Source organism: Tympanuchus pallidicinctus, unplaced genomic scaffold (genome assembly GCF_026119805.1).
Source record: "Tympanuchus pallidicinctus isolate F22 unplaced genomic scaffold, pur_lepc_1.0 scaffold9, whole genome shotgun sequence".
Taxonomy (NCBI): Eukaryota; Metazoa; Chordata; class Aves; order Galliformes; family Phasianidae; genus Tympanuchus; species Tympanuchus pallidicinctus.
This window is the reverse complement of record NW_026294813.1, coordinates 2,164,763-2,188,186: the sequence shown is the minus strand read 5'-3', so window position 1 is coordinate 2,188,186 and position 23,424 is coordinate 2,164,763. Positions and strand designations below refer to the sequence as shown.

Genomic DNA, 23,424 nt, shown 5'->3' with positions numbered 1-23,424 from the left:
GTAGAAACACAGATTTATTGGTAGCATCATCTTATTTTCAGATGCAGATAGCTTGTCTTCTAACTAACCTTATCTCTTGTCAGGAGCAGATGATGGACAAACTGTTTTGTTGTTTTTTGGAAGAAGGGGCCTTCAGAAATGCAGTATACATGTAGCACTTAAACTGACAGCATGTTAGTGGCGTGTTCCTACCCCAGGTTCGGAGGGTCAGCTCAAGGCCCGATCCTTCAAATTTCTTCAGTGAAGTTGGGGTATACCCACATCAGCTCCATGGTTTCCCTTGTTACAGAAAAGGCTAGAGCTGAGTGGCTGCAGGGAAGGAAAGGGAAGCAGCTGCTCAGGGTGCAGCTAGCTCACCTCTGAGCATTTGCAGAGGATAAAATGAGCTTCTGCCTGCCTGACACAGCTTTGATTTGATCACCTTAGATAAAAATCACTGAGAACATGTCAGTTCTCAATCACATGCATTCATTTTTTTTCTATGCACAGCTCTTCTCCAGCTTAGGTATTCGAAGTTCTTGTAGAGAATATTTTTGCAGTTAGTTCAGCCTCTTCTATTCATCCTCACTCCTTCACACCGTACTTGTTTTCAAGAGGGATACTTTTTTTTCTTAATTATTTAAATCTTAAGAAATGCCTTCATGCTGCAGGGTTGCATAGAATTTGCAAAAGGATTCATCTGATTCAAGTGCTTTGTTAATACTACAGGTTTTCTTACAGAGATGCTTTGCCTGTTTCTTCTAGTTTATTTGCAAATGACGACTAACAGTGCAAATTGAAATCCTGCACTGTACTTCGTTACCCTTGACTTAAGTTAGTCTTTGGCTTGCAGATGAAAAGGTAAAACCATAGTAAAGTTTTCATGCCAACTTTTCATTTACACCATCTTTGTTCTTTTCAGTTAAAAAAAAAAAAAATCCTATAAACACATTTTTTACCGTACGAATTTCTGCAGCACAGTGTGCTAGGCCGTAAGAAAATAAAGTTCTTTGTCTCACAGTCAAAGCAGTCTCTGGCTGCTTTGTAAAGGTCCATGAAATTAGTTCACCACTTTAACTACTAGGATCTAAATTACAGTTACTTTAACACTGCAGTGTGAATAAAGTTTGATTTATAGAAAAGAGGCCTATAAGTTCATGCATGAAGTGTCTATACTGCATATTCCATAACATCTTTTTTGTATCATGATTGCATGAATTAATGGGATTAGAAATCAATACTGGCATTACTATGTAGAGAAATATAGACAGGTGTATGACATGGGTCAGAAAATCTATTATGAACAGACTGAGAGTTCTCTTCTTTATACGAAATTAAAGATGATGGTGGGATTAACTCTCTGTAGCTCCAGTTCAGGAATTTCCAAGTAATGTTGTTGTTTTTGTATCTATGTCAGATCAGTGAATGGTTTAATGGCAGTAAGGATTAACCCAGTTTTACTTTCTTAAAAGATTACATTTCATCTAGATCCTTTTTTTTTCTTTTTTTTTTTTTTTTTTAAGGAGGAAAAAATACTTGATTTGAAATATGTTAGTTTCCAGAAGTAAAAGAATTCCTTTTGATGCTGGATTACTGTTACAATTGTTTGCTTTGGTTTTTTTTTTGTTTTGTTTTGTTTTTTTGTTTTTTTGTTTTGTTTTTTTTCCCCTGGGTGACAGCTATGCGCTCATTATTTTTAACTTTGTGTACTTATAAATGTTTCCCATAATTCCCAAAAGATGAAGGAACTGTTTTGGCTTTTATCTGTCAGCAGCTTCTGCCAGTGCTTTTATGTAAATCTTCCAGATCTAAACAACTTGACTTCTCAAGCACAGTAATACATATTATCTTTTCCTTGCCATAATGAAGAGCTTATTCTTTCCCTATAGACAGCTTTCCAGCAGATAGTTTGAGAGTGTTCTGTATCCCCACCACCTTAGTTTCTCCACAGCAAAAAAAAAAAAACAAAAAATGTAGCAAAATAAAATATTGTTTCAAAGCAAAATACATACTGTCCTGAAGTTTAATGTATTCTGATTACTGTGTGAAAATAAAATTAAGTGATGCTTCTCAGACAGAATCATTATTACAAACCAGTGACAGCCTTGCATAAGAAAAAATAATGACGGTATTAAAAAAAAAGAAAGTAAGAAAGAGTAAGGAGCAAGGATCTGGTAAAGATGGGGCAGATTGTTTTGGAGAGAATTCCAGCTTCTTCACTGAATGTCCATGCAGCAGCTGTATTTCTGTTACAAGGAAAAGATGCTGCAGGAGTACTGATATTAACCATCACTCTGATTATGTGAAAAGGCAACTGAGGTAGTATCTTGGTAAGTTTGTACTCAGAAGAAATTAGGGCAACATTTTTTAGGTGAAGAGGGTGAAATGTCTGAAAATAAGGGAACTTGGCATTATCACTGAAGCTTTCCACATGGAGGTCTTTGATGTAGTCTTACCATTACATGCTCCACAGTCTTGCCCAGAAGAGGTCAAAGGTGGTGCTGGCTGGACAGCGAATTTTCAATTGCTTCTTGAGATGAACCTCAGCATTCCTTCCCTTAAAAGGGAGGAGCTGTCTCTTGTGATGACAGGAACAGACAAGTACCTATTTGCTTTTCCACTTGCTATGAAGAGCTAGAGAGCAAGGTGTGGAACTAAGTGCTCTTGCATGATGTTGAATGTGAAATAATGGAGGACTCGGTTTTGAAGAGGGAAGTGAACAGGAGAAAAGGAGCTGTCTAGGAGACCATATGTCTGTATACAATCTAGTTAAAGCTCAAGATAGTAAATACCTCAGTTATTCAAGTGGGTTCTATGTCTTGAGTGCACTGGACGCTGCATGTTCAAACAAGCAGAATATGTTCATGGGAAAAATGCTGAATCTTGATGTGGAAAGAAGAACTGGAATTTCACATGAAACCTTGCTTCATAGTTGTCTTAAGTTTTGAGCTCTTGACATTGTGATATTTATGCTTCTTTCATATAGTTTTGTTTCTGCTTGTGTGGTATAAAAGACAGAAAACAGCGAGTTCTCTTGTGGAGTGACTATAGTGAATTACTGTGTAAATCTGTGAACTTATATATTGTCTATTTAAAATAAAGCACCCTTTTACTACAGTCTGACCTTTTTTAAATTGAGAATGTGTAAGTTACTAAAATATTATGGCTTTATATCTTTGTGAAAGTTTGTAGAAGGTCAGTAGAGCAGCTGGTATGAGTTCTCAGAGGTTTCTTAGTTAAGACCAGTAAGGTAGGCAGAATGATCACAAGTTTGTTCATGTTTTGATAAGGGCTTCCAAGCACTACCAGTATAGTACAATAATATACCAGTTTTGCAATGTGGGTGCTTATTAGCAATGATAAACCTGAAAGTTATATGAAGAAAACCTATTAAGTAGTTTACAGATGCAGATGTCAGTGGAACATGCTATCTCCCCTCACATCTGTGCTGTCCACAGTACACCTGACTATTCAGTGCATTATTTTTTCCTTCTTGATGCTGTGTATGGTTTCATATGAAATCATTGCCTTAAGCTGGAATGCTAGGTTTTTCACTGCCAGTTACAATGTATCATGAGAATTTGGTAGAACTACTCAAATTCTTCTGGAGCTCAGCTGTTTTTCAGCTATGGAGCTATGGAGCTGCTGTCCTGAAGGAAGAAGGAATGTACATAACCTTCCTTTGACAATAAAGACGGTGTTTGGAACTTTGCTGGATCTAAATTCTTGGCTGTCCTTGTACCTCCCTCTCCTTGCTGTCCCCTCCATGATCTTACCCTGCCTTGTGGGGGTGTAGTGAGTGAGTACTGTGCTCTCTCTAACTGCAGACTGCTGGCCTGGAGCCTGAAGATACCCACAGGATGCAAACTGTGTGTGTTGTCTTTTTAAAATGTTTTCTCTGTTTTCAGAATCATGCTGTGCCTCTCTCACGCTGGCAGTAAGGAAGGCCCAGTGCGTGTCCACAGCTCCCACACTGCTCAACCTTGGCTTCCTGGCTTATGGTGTGCTCTGTGCTTAGAAGCAGGAAGGCAGCTTATTTTACTGCATTCTTATTTACTTCATGTATTACTGTTTCTGTTTATCTGACAACACTTTAAAAGGCAGTTTAATAAACAGGTACTTCTCCCATTTTGTCCTCCAGCTCCTAGTGGGTTTGCTTTTGCAAAGCAGTTCAAACGTTATGTGTGGCATTACAGTGCAGTGTTCTGCATGCAAGGAGATACTGCACTTAGTATATTTTTCATAAACTGTGCAGTTTCTATTCAGTATAGGGCTACTTGCTTCTCTAATTTTGCTAATACAAATTGAAAATAGTTGTCGCCATTTCAAGTCTTGAATTCAGTTTGAAAAGAAGTATTGCAAAAGCTCACCAGTAGAGGGAAGCAAAGTATTGTCTTATAGAACAGTGTTAACTACTGGTTTTTTAAAAATTATCTGTGCTTCAGTTGAAGCCAACAAAAAACATCTGTTGCCTTATTTATAGCTCCTATTTCTAAGAAGTATATTCTGTGGCAGATGAGAAAAGTGCTTGACAGCTCATAATTCATAAAGTTACTGAGGTTTAATCTGATAGAATATTATGTACAGAATTCCTGCCCAGTACAAGCAGTATCACTTCCCTTTCAACAGATGATAGAAATAGGGCTTTATGAAACATTAAATTAATGGGTGTGAAACATGATTAGCAGCCAGTGCTAGATGTATAAACTGTTGTGAAGGAGTATTCTGTACTGCTGTTACTTGGTGGTTTTATATATTCCATATATTTATGTAGCTGAACCAGTCAGATATAGCTTTTTTTCTTTCCTTTCTTTCTGAGCTTTCATTTTGTTTTATCTTATATGAATTTTTTCAATTGTCAGGGCAGTGAGTGTTTATTTTCTTGTGTCAGAGAAGGGTAAGAAAACCTCAGATTTCTCTTGGGAGAACAGCCAAAGTACAAATTTTTATGTCAAATCAAAGTTTTGTGCTGTTTAGTTCTGCCATCTACTGTTTACAGATAACTTTATTGTGCTCATCTGAAAGCGCCTTCGGCTATTTCCCCTTTGTTTGAATAGTTTCCCCTGTTCTCCTTACCCCTGAGAATGGCTTGACATTACAAGAAAGGGATGAGGAGAGAAATTTTTTCTTCCAGCTCCCCAAACTTCTTGCATAAACAGCATGCACATGGTATTTTTATCAGTCGGATCATTGCTTTTATGTACGTGTAGGTGATAAACATAGAAAGTATCAAAGTATGTGACTTGTCTAGGTTAATGCGCTGATTTAAACTATTGACTGTGTATTTTTCCAGATATTTTGTTTGAAGTGAAGTAACATTCAGTTTTTATTCCAGCGTTTGTAGATTCAGTGGGTTGAATTATAAGTGGCCTGATCGCAATATTCATACATTTGTCTTAATGGAGAAATAACTGCCTCATTCTGTTAAGTGCTAAGTATTTTGTAGCAAATTACACCCATTTTTCTGCAAGAATTGGTTTGAAATGTTCTTTTTCAGGCTTGTAAATGGTGTTTTCAGTACTTGCGTCACATACACGATTCTGGAGATGCTGGGTTTGTGTTTTGATCAGTGTATTGGGATTGGCTGAAGTTCAGAGTCATGTTCAGAGTCATGTTCCACCTTTTGGAATAAAGCCCTTCCAAAAGATCTGGTCCCTGTATGTTAGTCATGTAGGACCACAGAGGAAATAGGAATGTTTTTAAAAGTGATTTAAAGTCCAGAAGCATATTAATGAGTATTGTTTCTCCACAAGAGTTTATTGTTATTGAGATGCCAAGAAAATATGTTCTGCTTTTTTAAGTATTTCTTCTTTGCAGATGAAAGAAAAAGAGGACTGACTGCAGATATGATAAACTATTTTTCTAGTACCAATCTGTATTTTTTGCAGTGGCTAAAATGTTCAGTATACCATTAGCAGCGAACATCTGAATTAAGTTGTCACTCCATTTCTGGCACATAATGAATGCTTGCTGACTAGTGGAAGAACAAAACTGAGCAGGCAACATCTTTTAGAAGAATTTTCTGACAAGGTTTTTGGATCAGTATTTTTATTACTTTTCCTAGTTGTACTCCAGTCATGTAAGGTCAACAGCATATACTTTCTCCATTTGCTTTCATAGCTGTATGATCATTTTTACAGTAATAAATCTAGACTCGCAGACATTTTTCTGTCTGTTTAAAAATTGGGCTTCTTGTCAGCCCGTGCGCTAATAGTTCTACTGGGTCAGAACTTTTCTTTTTCTAGTGCTTGGGTAGTCTTCATCTCTCTGTGTTCCTCCTGGGTCAAGTCTCCTCTGGCAGTGTTGGCTTCTGTGATATTCTGAGTACACAGAGTTTGCGTGGTTGATGGCATCTGATAAAAATAAAAGACAAATAATAGTAGGCAGGCTTACTATGCTACTCATAATGACATGCAAAATTCACCGAAGCCTAAAACTTTATTTTATATTTTCCTCTGAATACTGTTATTTTTAAAAAATGTATCTAATTAAAGTACTGGAAGAGACAGCTGAGCACTCCTGCCATTTTCAGTCATGTGTTCAGCACCTACAGGAATTTAATTGTAGTCAAACTTGAATTATCCCAGTTCACATGGAGCATGAAGAGGGGTCTTCTCTTCCAACAGTTGCAGCTGAATTTACTGACTATTACAGTGCTTGATTTATCTGTGACACACGGTGACATAAAATTCCTAGTCTTCACTCTCACTTTTGTTCATCTTTCTTCACCAAAGAACTTTTTGCTAGTAGCAGATAGACAGTTCAGAATACTGTATCTGCTTGCTTTCTTGATAAATGTCAAAATTATAGGTACCAAATCCAGATTAGTCATCAAATCTCAGAGTGAATTTCTCTGTGGTATTTGTAATTTGTAATGCCAGACTTGTCTTTTCCTATCTTGGTTGAACCCAAAGCTCAGATGCATATGAAAACTTTCTCTGTAGCATCTAGATTGGTAATTTTTTTTTTTTTCTCATACATGTTCTACCAAAAATTTCTGCAGAGGTGGCTGTTTCCTAAGACTATAACCAAACATACAGAGGACTGTGAAATGCCCCTGTGCTAATCATTAAGTGTTCTGTATCCCTGAGTTTCATTTCATTCCCTTCTGGAATCTTCCCACGGGAAGCAATGTCTGTACTTCCTGTGCTGTTGAAGGCAGGTGCTGAGGAAGGGGTAGAGTACACTGTGGCCCTGTGTTGGACATCTGTGTGGAGCATCGAGCTTCCCCATCAGCCTTTCAGAGGCACCTCCTGGTGCTTCCCAGGATTACAGGATCTTCATGGTTGTTTCCCAGAATAACAGCTTTTCAGTGAAGAAAGTAAGCTCGTACCTACTCCAAAGCTTTCAGTAGTGAGTATGGGTACTGACTGTCCTCATCTTGCTGTATGTTATGCCATAGACAGTGCTGCGAGAAAAGGGATTTCATGTTTTTGATAAGCCATTTTTTCCTTGTTTGCTAATTGATCTCACTGAAGGACGTGGTCACCACTTGCTTCATGATGGCTGTTATTTCTGCATTTCTTATTCTATGCTAATTATGCAGTTCTTTTTATTTCAGTTCATTTCAGTGCTGGTCAAAGCATTCATGTTTGGACGAATCTGATTTGCAAACATGGATAAGTGAAAATCTTATGAATGTATACTTCAGTTTGTTAGTGGAAAAAGTTGCACACGTATAAGCTGGTTATGATTATCTGAAGACCTGTGCTTGGAAATGTTAGACTTTTATGTACAGCTCTGTTGTCACCAAAAGCAATGTGTACAAACAGCTTTAAATGTCATCTCTTGAAAAATAACATACATGGAGTAATTGAGTCAGCACGAAGTTCAAATGTGTTAGTATATAGTAAAATATCCAGTATATGTAAAATATCCAGAAATTGAACTCCAGCTCTTTTTCATGGTATCATATAGTTACATTTTAAGTATCATTTCTATGGCGTTTGTACTGTTGTAGTTTAAGCCATGTATATTTTTTAAATGTATTCATTTTCATTTTTCTTTCAGCAGTAATGAAGGATTTGGCTCAGAAACTTCTGAAGCCAAATTCCAGCTTTAAATTTCCACTTGCCATTGCCAGGTACTAATCTTAAAATATCTCTTTTTACTGAGAACCCTTCCAAAAGGTGCAGCTGTGGGCTGGTTTCATCTTGCACTTTGTAGCTGTGTTGGCAACCCTTGAACATTAGGTATGTTCCCATCTCCCACACATTGCGATAGCCTTAATGCTGTTCAAGCCTGTCTGTATCAGGGAGAGTGTAGAGTTCACAGAGTGGAGAGAATCCTGGCTTGTGGTTCCTCTCATTGGTTCTCACTATGGCAAGGTAAAAATAGAGCAAGTGGAAAATCCAGCTTTTATCATGTGTCATCAGAAGCTTCCTTACTATCTGGAGACATACTACTGGACTTGTGACTAGAAGGAAGACGTAAAAAGTGTATGACAGCTTTTCAGAACCTTCGTGTTTTGAAGAAAAAAAAAAAAAAGTAGTTGATTACAGGATTTGAGGAGAAACAAAAATAATGATTGCTTTAAGTGAAAAACTGATACTGGATTGTAGTAAAGGGATCTACAAAGTTGCTCAGATTCTTAAGAGTGGATTTGGTTCTCCAAGCCTCTGCGCTGTGCTACAGCATGCATCAAAACAGAAGATACTTTTGAAATCAGGTACTGAATGCAGGTTGCATGTTGGATTTATTTCCTTGCTTTTTACTAGAAGTGACTTATGTGAAAAATTTCTTTTCCAGCTGTAAATCTTCAAATATGCTGTATTTTCTTCATCTAGTCTACTGGAAGAGTATCTTGTATTCTGACTACAAGATTCAAATGGTTTTTACGAAACAAGTATAGTTTTCTTTACTTTAATCTCTGCTATTTCCTGTTGACATTTCGAAAATGGAGGACATTTCCCAAATTTCACTGTATTTTATGTAGACATTGTAAATTGGCTTCAATTTTACAAATTCTAGGTCTTTTTTTTTTTTCTTGTCAGATGTGTGTGTTGTGAGATCTTCCAACTTGAACATCATTTTCAATTTTCTGCATAAATTGTATAGTTCAAAGTACAAGTCAGTGTGATGCAGTAACTTAGTTATAGGGGCAATGACAGTAATGAGTGGGAAATCCTAAAGTAGGTAGATTAGGTAGTGTTCATTCATTAATTGCCTACATGCTTACAAAGTGAAAGTTTATTCATTGCTGTTGAGCATTGTAACTGTATCTTTAGATGCATTGTTCTGACATTACCATGCTGAAGGTGCCTAGATTGAGGTTGGTTTGTGTGTATGTGTTTGTGTCCTTTTGCTACTGAGCTTTTACTTGTCAGCTTAGTATTACGGGGAGGTGAATATCCTGGATTTTTAGTAAAATATGTAAATGTTTTATGTTTCATTTATTTATGGAATAGATTCTCTTTATTTTAAAGGCTCTGTTGATGTCTAAAATTTCAACAACATCCCTGATTGATAAAAATTTCCAGTTTTGGAGAAATTGAATGGGGTATAGGAAAGAAGAAATCAGAAATCTTGATTTCTATTTTAAAATTTTACTGCTACTTCAATATTTTGATAGATGTGTATTTTAGGGTGGCAGTAGGAAATTCTTAATTTTAACCAATGTGTTTGCTCAATATTCATGTCATTGTACACAAAGAGTAGATTTTACTTAAATATGAAGGTAAATGTTTCCGGAAGCTTTCCATTGTCATCTAAGAATGTTATTTAGGAATACTGTGCAATAGAGGGATTCGGTAGCAGATGATACAGATGAGAAGAGAGGCACTCTACGATCTGTATTCGCACCATTTTTATATCCTGTGGACACAGATGTGCAGTATTGTGTGGCGTCTTTCTTCACTCTGCAGTGACTTCCTCCCATGAAGTCTTCACCTGGGATTAGATTCTCCTTCTGGTTTACTTCAGTGATTAAACTTCATTTATCAGGCATAGCCCACACCTCATGTTAAAAAAAAAAAACACCTTAAATCTATGGCAAATCGAATTATCTTTCTAAATACATCTTGCTTATAGCTACTTGCGGAGTATCCCTTGCCATCTTTTCAAGGCATGTTTTGTTACATGTGAGAAAGCATAGTTCTCTCTGCTGCCTGAAAGGAAGGGCAGCAGCTGAATATGCAGGACAGACTGTCCTTGAGCTGCTATGGTGTCACTGAAAGGTTTCAAGTGTCTGTCAGACTGACTTCCACTCAGTGCAAGTGGCTCTTTCTCCTTATTTTTCTCTCATTCCTTTTTGCAGTTTCAATTTAGCTTGAAACACTGCCTCTAGCTGGAATTATGAGATGTGCATTTTTGTTCAGAGATGATGCAATTTCTTTGCAGTTACTTAAGAAGTAGAGTACTTACTGTAGCTGGCTACCTAGGGGAGCAGAAAGTTAAGTAGAAGTATGTAAACTGTTCTTAAATCCTATTCTTGCTTTGCTGCCATGTAGGGATGTATTTTATGCCCTTAGCATTCTGCAGTGTATTAATACGTGTCATACTTCAAATATTTTCTTAGAATACCCTTTGATATGATTCTGATCTGATCTTTCAGTATTATTTCAGCAGATTTGCCCTTACCATAAGATAGATTCATAGTTTGGGGTTGAAAAGAATTCTGTGATCTGATCAAATGATCTTTCAGTATTACAGTATGCCTAAGGAGATGCTGCTTGGACTGCATAGTCTTGCATTTGAGACCAGCTTGTGTTTGATGAAGAAGATAAGATGCTAAGCTAAAGGAAGGCACCTGAAAGTGGTTTGAAGATGTGAAGAGATGTATACATCATCTCCTTCCCTGAGTAGCTTGTTCTATATTAATTACTACATTTGGAGGTCTAATGGTCAGCTACTTCTTGGTCAGCTACACTAACATGTCTTTTATGTTTGTGTAGGTTTTAATTGTGAAGTTATACTAACTCAGCTATCTGATGGAGCTCGAGAGTTTATGTCAACTCATTTGCATGTTTAAAATAACTATATCATCATAAGGAAGGAAGTAGTGTGGTTTTTAACAGAACCTATTCTCTACAAGGTATGCAGACAATCCTTAGCTACACTGCTGCCTTTTATTGTTTTATCATAGGAATCCAATATCAACTTTTCCTTAAGATTGTTAGTGTAACTAGCGTGTAGTCATCAGTCGTTTTGCTTGTCTTTTCAGGCTACAAGCAGAGCAGAACTCCTTTGATCCTTAGGGTCTGCTCATTTTCCATGAGTGATTGAAAAGTAACATCAGCAGGCCAGGGATCTCCCTAGGCAACCCTTTTGAGTCTCTTGAATTCTCATTTTCTGGGCCTTCTAAGTTAAAAATTTTATGATTAACAGATGTTTTCTCATGTCCTTCTCAGTTATGAATGGACTGGAAAGTAATTCATGATTGTTATTCAGGCATTCTGCTGTATGTTGTAAGGGCCACCTTCTACTATAAATTTGTAAATAATTCATTATCTTTCACTCTTTAGTTCTCTTCACTTCCAAAGTTCTTCATTAATTTCTGTCTTTTTCACTTGCAATTTGTTCACATTTTTAGAAAGATATGTAATTACTCAGTGAAAAAATTGTCTGCTATTTCAGTTCTGTTAGTTTAATTTTTGCATATTTGAAAGTTATTAACTTAAAACAATATTTATATTTTGCTGTCATTTCTTTTTTCCCTTCTACTTAATTATCATAATAGTTCTATTGAATCATGTGCACACATGCAAATGGATATGCGCATGTATACATTTCAGAAGTGCACCATTTGTTCTGATGAATTTAATTGAGCAGAGATCAGCACTGTTTAGGCAACTGACAAATTTTACCTCGATGGTTAAGCTCTGTTTATCAGCCAAAAGCCATCAAAGTATGCCGGATGTTTCTGGCAGCTGTTTAATAATAACTTTATGTAAACGTTCCTGTGTTCTAGGAATTCGAAAAGATTTCTTTAAAACTTTTTAAATTATTCTTTTGGCAAAAACAGTGCATTGAGAGATTGATCATCTCTCACACTACAGTGTTAGAACATTCGTTTATATAGTATGTTCTCTCAGCAAAGAAACCATTGCATGAAGTCTGTATGGAGATGTTATGCAGGGTTATTTAGATCTGCAAAGTGTTCCTTCCTGATTAGCTCACCATTCATCCTTAACCAATAATTGTAGAAAAGAAAATCATTGCTTCAAAAATACCTACACTGTTGACGCTGCTAGGCTTGAAGAATATCTGTGCATCTCTGTATCTATATAATTGAGCGTTTTTTGTGAATATGAGCCTGTTTCTACTGCTGTTCCCACCTTTTTTACCTAGTGGATTCTCATCTCCCATATGGTGATGTGTTTCTCCCTCACCTGGTATACACTGGATGTAAATATTTTAGGAATATTTTTTTCTTTCCTGTCTTGCATTGTGTTTCTGTCCTCCCATAGGTGTCAGACTTTTACTGTATTTTTCCTTCCTGTATTAAATGAAAGGTGATTTTAGGATTGATGGAATTTTCTGAAAGAAAATGCTCTAAAAGTACAATCCTCAAAATTTTTTACAGCTTTCTGATAAGTTTTGGAGCGTTTTTACTTAAGCCTACTGAAGTGAGATGTTTGCACAGCCTTTTACAGCTGATAAGATGAACTGTTTACTACTTAAAAATGAACTGGTTTCATTTTATGTCATAATTTTCATAACTGATGGTTGAATTCAAGTGTAGCTTGGCTTATTTTTATTTTTCTTTTACAGCTTTTTCACTTCCGGATCTTACGGAGCAGTTTTCACCTCCTGATGTTGCTCCACCAATCCTCATCAAGATAATAGAGACAATTGAAAAGAAAGGTAGGCTGAGGAGTTATCCACCACTTTTTATTTCTTGTGTGAGCCAAGGCTGCAGAATTAAATCCAGAATTGACATCTCCCTGTCCTAGAGCTGCTAAGGCATCACATTATCCAACTCAGATGAAAGTAGTCTCGTTCAAGGTTTGTTGCGTTGGTTTCTGCTGAGGCTATTCAGACCTGAGCAAAGATGCAAGAAGAAGGGATTAGATTTATCTTTTTTTTTTTTTTTCCTTTTCCTAACCCTCTAAAGTCCTAAGTCCTGATTGTGGAAGAAGCATCATGACATTTCATTGGATACAGGGCCAAATAAGTAATTTTTTTCTCCAAACCAGAAAAAAAAAAATCAAACAACATAACTGAATATGAAAAGGTTAGAACTGTTTTTATACTTCAGGAGGCAGATCTTTATTTCTGCTGTGTTCTGAGACAGTCAGTGATAATTTTTATGGTTTTTTTGCTCTCCAACTTTTTTGTGTTGCATCTCTCTATCCCTTAGAGGCTTTCACCTTTATGTCTTTGTCTTCTACTTCTTTTGCCCCCTCAGTCTTTTCTTGTCTTCTCTATGTTACTTCCTTCATAGTGCTGGTGTGATTAGGAGCAGTGTTGCTCTTTCAGTGGCCTTGGAAGTGAGGAGATACGTGGCATTCTTACCAATACAGATTGCTGTCCCTGTGAATATGGGTTCTCACATAGTGCTGTGACACTGGAAGACTGTAGTATTTTACTGAATGAGGAAGAGTTTGCTAATATCAGTGAGAAGGGCCAGTGTTCAGCAACAGTTAGCATAACCAAGAAGGTTCCAGGAAGCACCAGTGACAATATTAGATTGCTTGCGTTCTGCATCCTTGGGTACTGTCTCATTTCTTGTATCATCTGTATTTTCCCTGAATTAGCAAAATTGTAAACAGAATCTTTCATGTGCAAGCATTGCGTTGATATTCTTTAGTCAAGTGCATTCTGAGGCGTACTACATGATGCATATGTCCTCTCTTGTGGTAGTGATGTGACACACCCTGTTTACACACTGAGGTTTTGGGCTCTACAGATTGTCAGTGGTAACCCAAGACTTGCCTGTTCCTTAGAAGAGACTGTATGTCTCTGTTAACTGTGTAGAGTACCAGGGGTGAGCTTCCTTGTGACTTAGAAGTCTCAGTTAAGTCTATTTAGGCTTAACACTAGTTGTGTCAGAATTTCTGTCCTTTCCCATTCCTGAGGTAGTGTACCTCAGGCTTCTTACTTATTAAATAGACCAGGTAAAGGAAGATGTGTCTCTAGCGTTGCTCCTGCGGGTTGTTCTCTTTGCTGTGTCTGTTGCCAAATCCTGAGCTTCAGTGTTCATCACATGGAGCACTGCACTGAGTGAGGGGGTCTGCTGGGATCTCGGATCTTCTATGGCTAGTTCTATTTGCAGAACTTAGTTTGTGTGTACAAAGAAGTATATTACAGCCTTAAAAATCAATTGTATTTTGTAGGAGGATAGTGATGGTAGAATGTTGCTAATTTATTCTATATATACTTATTTGAAGAATACAAAATATGTTGTTACACGGCAGCAGTCACTGGAATATTAATACATCCCATCAATTTTGTTTTGAAGGTCTGGAGTGCTCAACTTTATATGTGACACAAAGCTCAAGCAGCTCAGCAGAATTAAGACAAATTCTTGAATGTGGTAAGTACAGCTCTCTTCCCTGAAGAACTAGGTGGATTTTAGGGTCACACTGATTCTGTTTTCTTTGCTCCCCTGCTCAGCTTACGTATAATTTGATTCTGAATAATATAATAAGTCAAATATAAATAAGAAAGATTTGTAAAGTTTACGCTTAATATGGAAAAGTTGGGTTTTTGTTTTTGTTTTGTTTTGTTTTTTACTCTTGCAGGTTATCTTTTTATTCACTGCATCAGTTCCTCTTCCATAAATAATATTTTAGTCATTTGCTGGCCACCTGCTTGTTTAAGGGCTAAAAGTTCAGGTGCGTGGGGGAAAAAAATAAAAAGAAAAGGGAGGTTTTGTGTTTGGTTTTCTTCTTTTTGAAGCAAGGGAAAGATGCATCATTCCTGTAGCGCTGCACTACTGGTTAATATTTTGTAAACAAAAGGCCAATTGTTTACATACAGTTCTGTATGTACATTTGTGGCAGGAGAAGCAATAGCTGAACATTCCCTGTCTGGTATGGAGATGATGATGGAAGGGAAAGCAAACGATTTGAGCCAGTGTTGCTGCAAAAGTTTGGGTTCCCAGGCTTTGGGCATTGAAGATGCAGTTACACTGCTAATGCCACATACACATTCAACTTCTCTGACATGTGCTTCCTTCTCTTCTGGTATTATGGTTTTTATACCTTATGCCAGAATGTATAGGTGTGGCAACGCTTAACTGCACTATGAGAGATGAGGAAGTATTGTAGCAGCAGTGCTTCACTATGCTTTTGCAACCTGGTGTGCAGTGTGAGCTTGCTTTTTGCATGAAGAGGCACAAAAATACAAGAGGTAGAAAATGAAACTGGTTACATGCCATGGTGCCAAATGAACTAATTAAGCAACTCATACTTCTCTCTTCATTTTTAGTAATTTCAAGTATTAGCAAAATAAACAAAAAAATGATGCTTTGAGTTGATTGTTTTTTCAAATCAAAAGAGCATCTTCTCCTTTGTTGAATATGGTGGGAGAGAAGAGGTACATTCATGAAATCAGAGAGAGAATATACACATGTGGTACTAACAGCCTAAGCCTTATTTTTAGCATCGTAATTATATTTCAGTCCGCATAAATCCACATTTTTACAGCATAATATGAGTGCAGATCTTAATTTATTGAAATCCCATGTTAAGTCTTTAAACTGGTGTATACTTTTATGAAAGATTTGTTTATCTCCCAAGATCAAGAACTTGTGGTTTACATTTATTCTTATTTAAAATGTAATTAGGTTTGAGGAAAGGAAATCGGGACTTGTTAGTAACGTAGTAACGGAGTTTCTTACTCTGTTCTCTTTAAGATATTACTAGGGTCTTCCAGGGCAGGTCCAGTATGGTGGATATCCAGATGCATGGATACAGAGAGATTGGATCTTTGCTGCCGACTGTCTTGATTTAACAGATGTGCAAGTCAACTTTATTCACCAAGCTGTGAAGAGCATTAATGTGCTGTTCTGCTTATAGCTAAAGTACTCTGCATTTTAATTTGGATAACTGCCCATTAGTTTCAACACAGTGTTATTTAGCTCCAAAATCAAAGCTGTCTTGCAGCTGGCCAGCTCAGTAGACAGAATAGTTAAGGTCTGTTTATAACTACACTCAAAAAGCTGCAGAGTAGCTCAACTCTTACTCACACATTCATGTGTAGGAATGGGTCAACACTGAGAGAATCAGGACTTAAATTATGAAATAAACGTTGTGGGAGCAACGGAACTGTTGAAAACTATTAGGAATTTGTAGTTGGTTAGTTTTCTCGGTGCTTAGTTGCTTTTGTAGAATGCATAGCCACACTGCAAGTTTTCTCATTATTTTCTCTAAAGGATTCTTTGGGATTAAACTCTGCTGCAGGCTTTCCTTTGGGGAAAACAGGAGGAAGGAGAAAGAGCACTGGGTGTCTCACTAAACTGTTTTGACTTTTTTTCACAGAATGTGTAGGCACACCATATAGCTGAGTTCTCTACCTCACAGTACAATTTGTTTCAAGCTGGCTAAGTATTTTCTAGAGTTGTTTTAGAGGAGACTTGACTGTCCTAAAAAGTTGTTCAGCATTGGTATCTCTAGATTCTTGTCCCAGATGTGTCTTTCTGTAAACTTTTGGGACTATGCTGCACCAGACTTTTATGTTTTAAGAGGAAAATCAAACTTGCTTGCACTATTTCTGTTTTCCTATTTTTAATTTTGCTGCTGATATCCCTTGCTCCAGCACTAAGAAGTACTGGTACTCAGACCTTAGTTTGAGTCATAACAATACTGGAAGGATACCAGGTTTTACAAGATAAATCCCAACTGCTAGACAAAACACTCAGCACCTAGTTCTGCACATGTGTATTTGTTTCCACTTACTCACATAAATATTTACAGGCATGGAGCCCCGAGTTGTTAATTAGTCATAATAGCACTAGCTGTCAGCAAAGAGCCTGCATTTGGGTAAAGCCTTGATTAATACTTACTTCTTAAACAAAATATTTGTAGGTAAAACAGAGATCTGTTAAAAATATTCTGATATTCCATAACATTACCAACATAATGCAAATTGTTATCATGAGTTCAGCCTAGCACTGTGTATGACTGAAAGCCACGCAGCAGTGGAAGTTGTTTCATCAGATGTGAAAGGCCTGGGCACAGTGTTGAGCACTATATATTCAAGTCTTAACGATGTGTTTTGATGTTTTAGATTGATTATTTCTTTTGAGTTGTTAATTATAAACCAGATACTAATTAGCAGTTCTGGCTTGTTTTGAGAGGGTAATATCCTAAGTCTGCATTTTTCTTCTAATTGCTAATGTCTTAGAACTATGCTGTTCTTTCCTTCCAGATGCCTCTTCATTGGATTTAGAAACTTTTGATGTACACACTTTATCAGATGCTCTCAAGAGGTATCTCCTAGATCTGCCAAATCCCATAATTCCAGCAACTGTTTACAGTGATGTAATTTCTGTTGCTCAAGGTAGGAATACCAGATTATTTCAAATGTCAGAAAAAAAGATTTTTTTTAGGATTTTGAGTTCTAGTGATCTGGTACATAACCCAGAGGACAAGGAAGATGCTGCACAATCTGGCAGTTATCTCAGAAAAAAAAATTGACATCTTTACTGTTTTTGGTGAGAGCTGTTTCAGTTCAGATCTAGATCTGCATTATTTACTTATGTGTTTAGGTAAGCATGATAGAAAAAAAAATATACGGGATAATGTAATTCTTTGCATTTTAGTTGGTAGAAGGACTATAGAAAAACGGGGGAAAAATCAAGGACTTATCTGTGTGCAGAAAGCTAATTTTTAACTTTTTATCAGTGCTGACAAAGTAAACGTATTAGAGGTCGTGGTGTTCTGCAGTATGTTGGGAGTTAAAGATTATGAAGTGACAAATACATGCATGTAAGATTCACCACCTATGGTGCTGATTTCAAACAAACAGCCTACATGCTTTCAGCTCTTCAGCGAAGTATGCTGTTGTATGTCTCAGGACAGGATATTGTTACTGGTAACCTTCAAAGTTAGAACAGCACCTGTGGGGCTTATCTAGTGCATCTCAGAATTACCCAATCATGTGTGACGCTAAACACAAGACAGACTTCTACCAGTACGCTCTGAACACATTGTGGTTTTTACCAAAATGCATATCTGTTTCCATTTGACTTCTGAATACTTGTTCTTTACTTTTCCCCAAGCATTTCACTTCTTTTCAAAGAAGAAACAAATCTTACAGCACTAAGGAAGGACTGAATTTTTATTATTCTTCTGCAAAATCGATGCTTCCAAAGAAGGGAGATATTTTTACATTTTATTTGCTGAATATTCCCATGCTGATATCAAGATCCTTTTATCTGTTTACTTGTAGATGTGCAGAGCTCAGAAGAATACGCACAGTTGCTGAAGAAACTCATTAGATCTCCAAATATACCTCACCAATACTGGTTTACGCTCCAGTATTTGCTCAAACATTTCCTCAGACTTTGTCAAGCCTCCAGCAAAAATCTCTTGAATGCACGATCTCTAGCCGAAATTTTCAGCCCTCTCCTTTTTAAATACCAGATAGCAAGGTATGTAGGACATCTTAATTATATTCGGTACCATAACTTGGGTTAACTATATACAAAAGTAATTGTAATTAATTAATTTTGTGGCCTGACTTCCAGTGGGGAGAGTATTCTGGTAATTTTTTCCAATTCTTTTGAATAATACTAGGGTAAAACTTTTGTATTTTTCCTGTTTCTTATTGTCTAATCCATCCCCTACAGCTCTGATAATACTGAACACCACATAAAGATTCTAGAGACTTTAATTACAAGTGAATGGAATGAGAGACAGCCTGTACCAGGTAAAAGCTATTCTAATTTTAAAAGCTATATAGTGTCATTTTTTAATAGTAAAATTCAACTTAAGGACAAGTTGTTGCTTTGCTTTCTTTTCAAACAGTGTAAAATGCGTAGTTACAGAACTAAGTTGTTTATATTTTTCATAGTGATGTGTAACATCTGTTTTTATAAGGAATTATCTTTTTCATTAAATCAGCCTAATATCCATAGTTTCTACAGTCTTATGATTTTCATTCCTTTTTCATTAGAGAACATTAATTTTGTAATTTTAAGACGTGTAAACCAATAAAATATGTATCAGACAGTGGAGATGGGAGGAGTAAGTTCTGGAGATTTTATTTAATTGTCTTAAAACTTTCTTAGCAATAGCTCAGAGATCATCTGAAGACGTCAAGGTTTTCCCTTTTGTTTGTTTATGTTATACATATTTTTTTTTTAATCCAGAGACTTAAAAGATTCATTTATCAATAAACTGCAGAAAATATTAAAAACACATTCAAGAAAATTAGTTTATAATTGTTTTGGTGCTGTGAGTTAGCATCTAATTTAGTCAATAAACTAAAAAACCTTTTCATTTAAGCAGAGATTCCTCTTTTAAAATCAAATACTTGGTAGAAGCATGGCAGAGTTGCATACTATGTACAAAGAAATTATGAAGGTAGGGACACTGTATGTGTGAGACTGAAGTAATTCCTTTTACAGCTTATTAACAAAGAGTATCCGAGCAAAGGATAGGGTCACGGTGAATAGAACATTAGGCATGATATAGCTCTCCCACCTCTATTCACAGTACAAGGTGGAGTTCATGACAATTGGATTTGTAGGGCTGCTTCAAATTTCAAAGAGCTGGAACACATCAGCAGAAAAAGAGCAGCAGAAACCTACCCTATTTCTAGTATTACACTTATGCACATTCTGTAATCCCCTCCATCAATAAATGATTAATTTTAAAAATGTCTGAAGCAAAGGTTTTTTCTCCTACTGCTTTGATTGGAAGGTTCTTCCAACCTTGCCAGCTGTATTAATTTGAAACATTTTCCTAACAGCTAGTGTAAATTCAGGTGTATTTTCAGGTAATTTGTAGTTCCTTGTATTTTTTTTTTCCTCAAAATAGGTTAGCAGGCATTTCCAGAACCACTCCGCATTTCTGTTCCTAATGTTTTGTTAAAACCAGGAGAGTTCAAACTTTTAATGACTGCTTGCATTTCTTTATTAAAAATCTGCAAATAACTTATTTTTCTTTGCCACACATTTAAAGTATTAAGAAGGAAAATGCATTATTGAATCCTCTGTGCTTGACAGAGTTTGATAATAGCAGTTTTTGAAATTGTGTTTGCAGATACTTTAGGATATGTAGGTTTACATGGCTTGAAACAATCATGTGTCAGATAGTCAAGTACTGTTTCTTAGGTTGGTGAGAGTTAGTGAAGTTGCACTGAAGGGATCACTTAGTTGCATATAGTCCCCTGTTGCTTCGTGTGAGGAACATATAAAAGTGAAAGGTGTCAGTGTTAGAACTACTAATGAGGAAACAGTCATCCTGAGAGTAACATTAGAGCACTTGAAGAAATATGGCTGTATTCATCAGATTTGGCACTATATTAATAATTAAGCATTAGTCATTAAAAACAAATACTTGTTTTTAATATTGCTTTGGGGTTAATTAATATTTTGTTATCGGTTGTTTATTTTGGGGATCCTTCTGTGATTTCTTCATAGGGCAAAAATAGACCTCCTTCTCTTTGTGTGTAACAGTTTATCCTGACCAATGGAATATTTTCAGTAGAATATTTGCACATCTATTAATATGCTGAAAAGAGGTGCAAATTTTCAAACTTCGCAGTCTGTGGTTAGCTTCTCTGCTCTTAGGCAGGTAAAGCATTTGAATAAGTTCTGAAAGTTGAATCTTTACTGAATGCTAAATGAGTCTCCAGGACACAAGTCTGTGCTCAGCACCAAAATTTTTTGGTGACCTGATTGTTTGCAGTGCTGTGTTTTTTTGTTCTCACAGAACTCTGTAAGATGCGTTTTTCCAAATTGTGAACTTCAATTCACTGCAATGAATTGTGGCTTGAATTTCCATAAAAATGTTTAGAGACATTGTAATAAAGGAAGATCTTTAGCAAAGAGAATTTGTCACATAAGCGTGACAAATCTTACTTGTTGAAAGTAGTGTAATGACAATTAAGCAATTACAAGTAAGCCATTGCTGCCCGTTTGTTTTTTTTTTTTCCCTCAGGCTGAATGGTTAGCATTCTCCTTTATTTCTTCTTTCTATTATTCTAAAGCATGGATGAAAACATGAATTGCACATGAAGTTCTAGTTGTATCTTAGGCAGTGAATAGATAATGAAAATCTTGGCCTATAGATGACTGATTGGAGTAGGGAGGAGGCCTTCACAGAACTGTTGGTCTTTTTCATACCACTTCACCCACCAATTGTGGTTCTAGCTTCAGCACATTAGAAAGCACACTAATTGGAATGCTACCGTATATTGGGCATCCTATACAAAAGTGTTGCCTGCACAGCGTAGCACAAAAACAGGCGTTACTGCTAGGCCATTATTGGATTATTATTATTCATCAAACAATAGCTATGGTCTGAATTTCTTTTTCCCCTGTAACTGCAGCAGACTCTGTGTTTTTTTTGTTGTTGTTGTTACAGTAACATTCAGCCCTCTGCAAAGTTAAAACAGTGAACCTAGAATACTTCTTATGCCTATGTTTGTAGTATATGAAGACACAGAAGTGTTGCTGGCATGACAAGCAACCTTTTGTTTGACAAAGGGCAGTGGGAGATTAGGAGTAGGTTTGGGGGGAGAACATGGAGCAGTCAGGGTCCTTCTGAAGTGGAATAGTGTAGAGTGGCTTTGGTTGTGTGAGAGGAAGGTGTATCCTAGGGCAGGGAAGTGAAGGGGAAGGAGGAAGAGGTGGAGAAAAAAAAGCATGGAAAGTCAGTGGTGGCATTGTGGGCAGGAGCTGGAAGGAGCTGCTGCAAGGCAGCCACCTTGAGTCCACCTGTCCCCTTTTACTGTTGTAAAATAAGCGTGGAGAAGTGTGTTTTACTATTTGTGAGACCATAGTTAAGAACTGAAATAATGACTTACATCTAACTGCTGGGGATTCAGTGAGAATCCTGGCAGTATCACCACGGTGCAGGCACTTTGCTTTTAGCTGTACAAAAGATCAGCAAGATTAGCAGACGGTAATCAATGCAGGGGAGGTTATGGAGACTCTTCCTTTTTTTTTTACGGAAGTCTGTCTCAAAGCTACCCTGAACTATGCTGGTCAGGTTCAGCTCAATTCTGTCTGTAGGGTCTGAGGGCACAATGAGGAATGTATGAATCCTGTCCCTTGTCTGGACTTCTCATCCATCATGTCACAGGTTTTGCTGGGCTGTTGGCCACATGATTTGGTGTGTGAGCAGGGGCAGTACATGCCCTGGGAGGGCTTTGTACCTGCTGCTGTGCATTGGCTTCTCACCCAGCAGAGGGCTCCCCTTCTAAGCTAATGGAAGTCAGGCTTCATAACCGATGTAGCAAAGAGCAAAATGCGTTGATAACGTCAGCCCTAGCATTGCTGATTTCTTGCATTAGATTTGGACAGTAGGACATACTTTATATTTCTCAATACCAACTTGAGTGTATTTGGTAAAACTGAAAAATGTGGCATTGTAAGAATTATTTACAGATTAATGTGTGTTAATTTATACTCATGCGTAAGTGTATGCAAACCTGTCAGGCTTTTCTGCTTTATGCATCATTTTATAGAAACAAATTGGGTATTTATATTGATAGGTGAGCATTGTGCTTAAGAGTGCAAAAAGAAGTATGCTGTTGCTTTCTGAAAATGCACATCTACTGAGCACCGCTCAGTGTGTTGAAATTTGAATTTGAATAAAAGAAGGTTCAGTTGTGTGAAAATGCTGGAGTGTGCATGTAAGAATTTATTTTTTTGAAAATGTGTGTGGTTTCTTCCGCAGTATGATTTTAGACATTGATTTTTGCACAAGGCAGAGGAATAAAAAAAAAAAAAAAAAAAAAAGTCTGGATTTAGGAACAGTCTTATCTTTCATCTATACCTCTATACCAACGGTTTTTAAAATGATAATTAAGTGAACCAACTTTGGATTGTCCTATCTTCTTTGAAAATATGCATCTGTATCTTGGCCCTATAAAACGAAAAGTGTTACCAAGCTCTTTTGTAATTTTTAGCAATAAATAGGAGGCAAATCAGTTACCAGTAGGAGCTACACTATTCTTGTGCTGTGGCTGTGCAATGCCATGCTTTAAGAAATACTGGTTACTGGCTTAATTTGCAGTAGTCTTTCCTTTTATGATGGCACTGCTTTAAATTATATGTATAACATAATTGTTCAAGTAGGCAAAGGTTGGATTTGAAAAGTTCAGTGATTTTTATAGGTGAAGTTAATCTGTGAATTGTAAAACATTAAAATTGTACTGAAGATATTTGGGATTTAACAGTATAATGAAGTATAAGCGAATTTTGGTAGATACAGTATTTTGTAGCATAAAGGGATTTGGATAGGGGGAGTATTTGTGGGTTGACAATTTCAGTGCTATTTGACTGCCAGAAAGACTGCAAGCACGTCTCACAGGACCCTGCTACCA

At 36.8% G+C, this 23,424-nt stretch overlaps 1 protein-coding gene across 2 annotated transcripts in view; it reads left to right on the top strand.

Moving 5' to 3' along the window:
- The window catches only part of PIK3R1 (phosphoinositide-3-kinase regulatory subunit 1), a 56,562-nt gene that overhangs the window by 18,633 nt on the left and 14,505 nt on the right, over positions 1-23,424 (top strand). Inside the window, exons 1-6 of one of the 2 annotated variants that reach the window (XM_052670256.1) lie at positions 8,375-8,647; positions 12,691-12,783; positions 14,381-14,455; positions 17,293-17,424; positions 18,316-18,517; positions 18,716-18,795. In XM_052670256.1, coding sequence (XP_052526216.1) covers positions 8,503-8,647; positions 12,691-12,783; positions 14,381-14,455; positions 17,293-17,424; positions 18,316-18,517; positions 18,716-18,795 — 727 coding nt within the window. In that variant the 5' untranslated portion in view covers positions 8,375-8,502. Of the gene's footprint in view, positions 1-8,374; positions 8,648-12,690; positions 12,784-14,380; positions 14,456-17,292; positions 17,425-18,315; positions 18,518-18,715; positions 18,796-23,424 lie in introns of those variants that run through there. The other variant, XM_052670255.1, reaches the window with a different exon arrangement.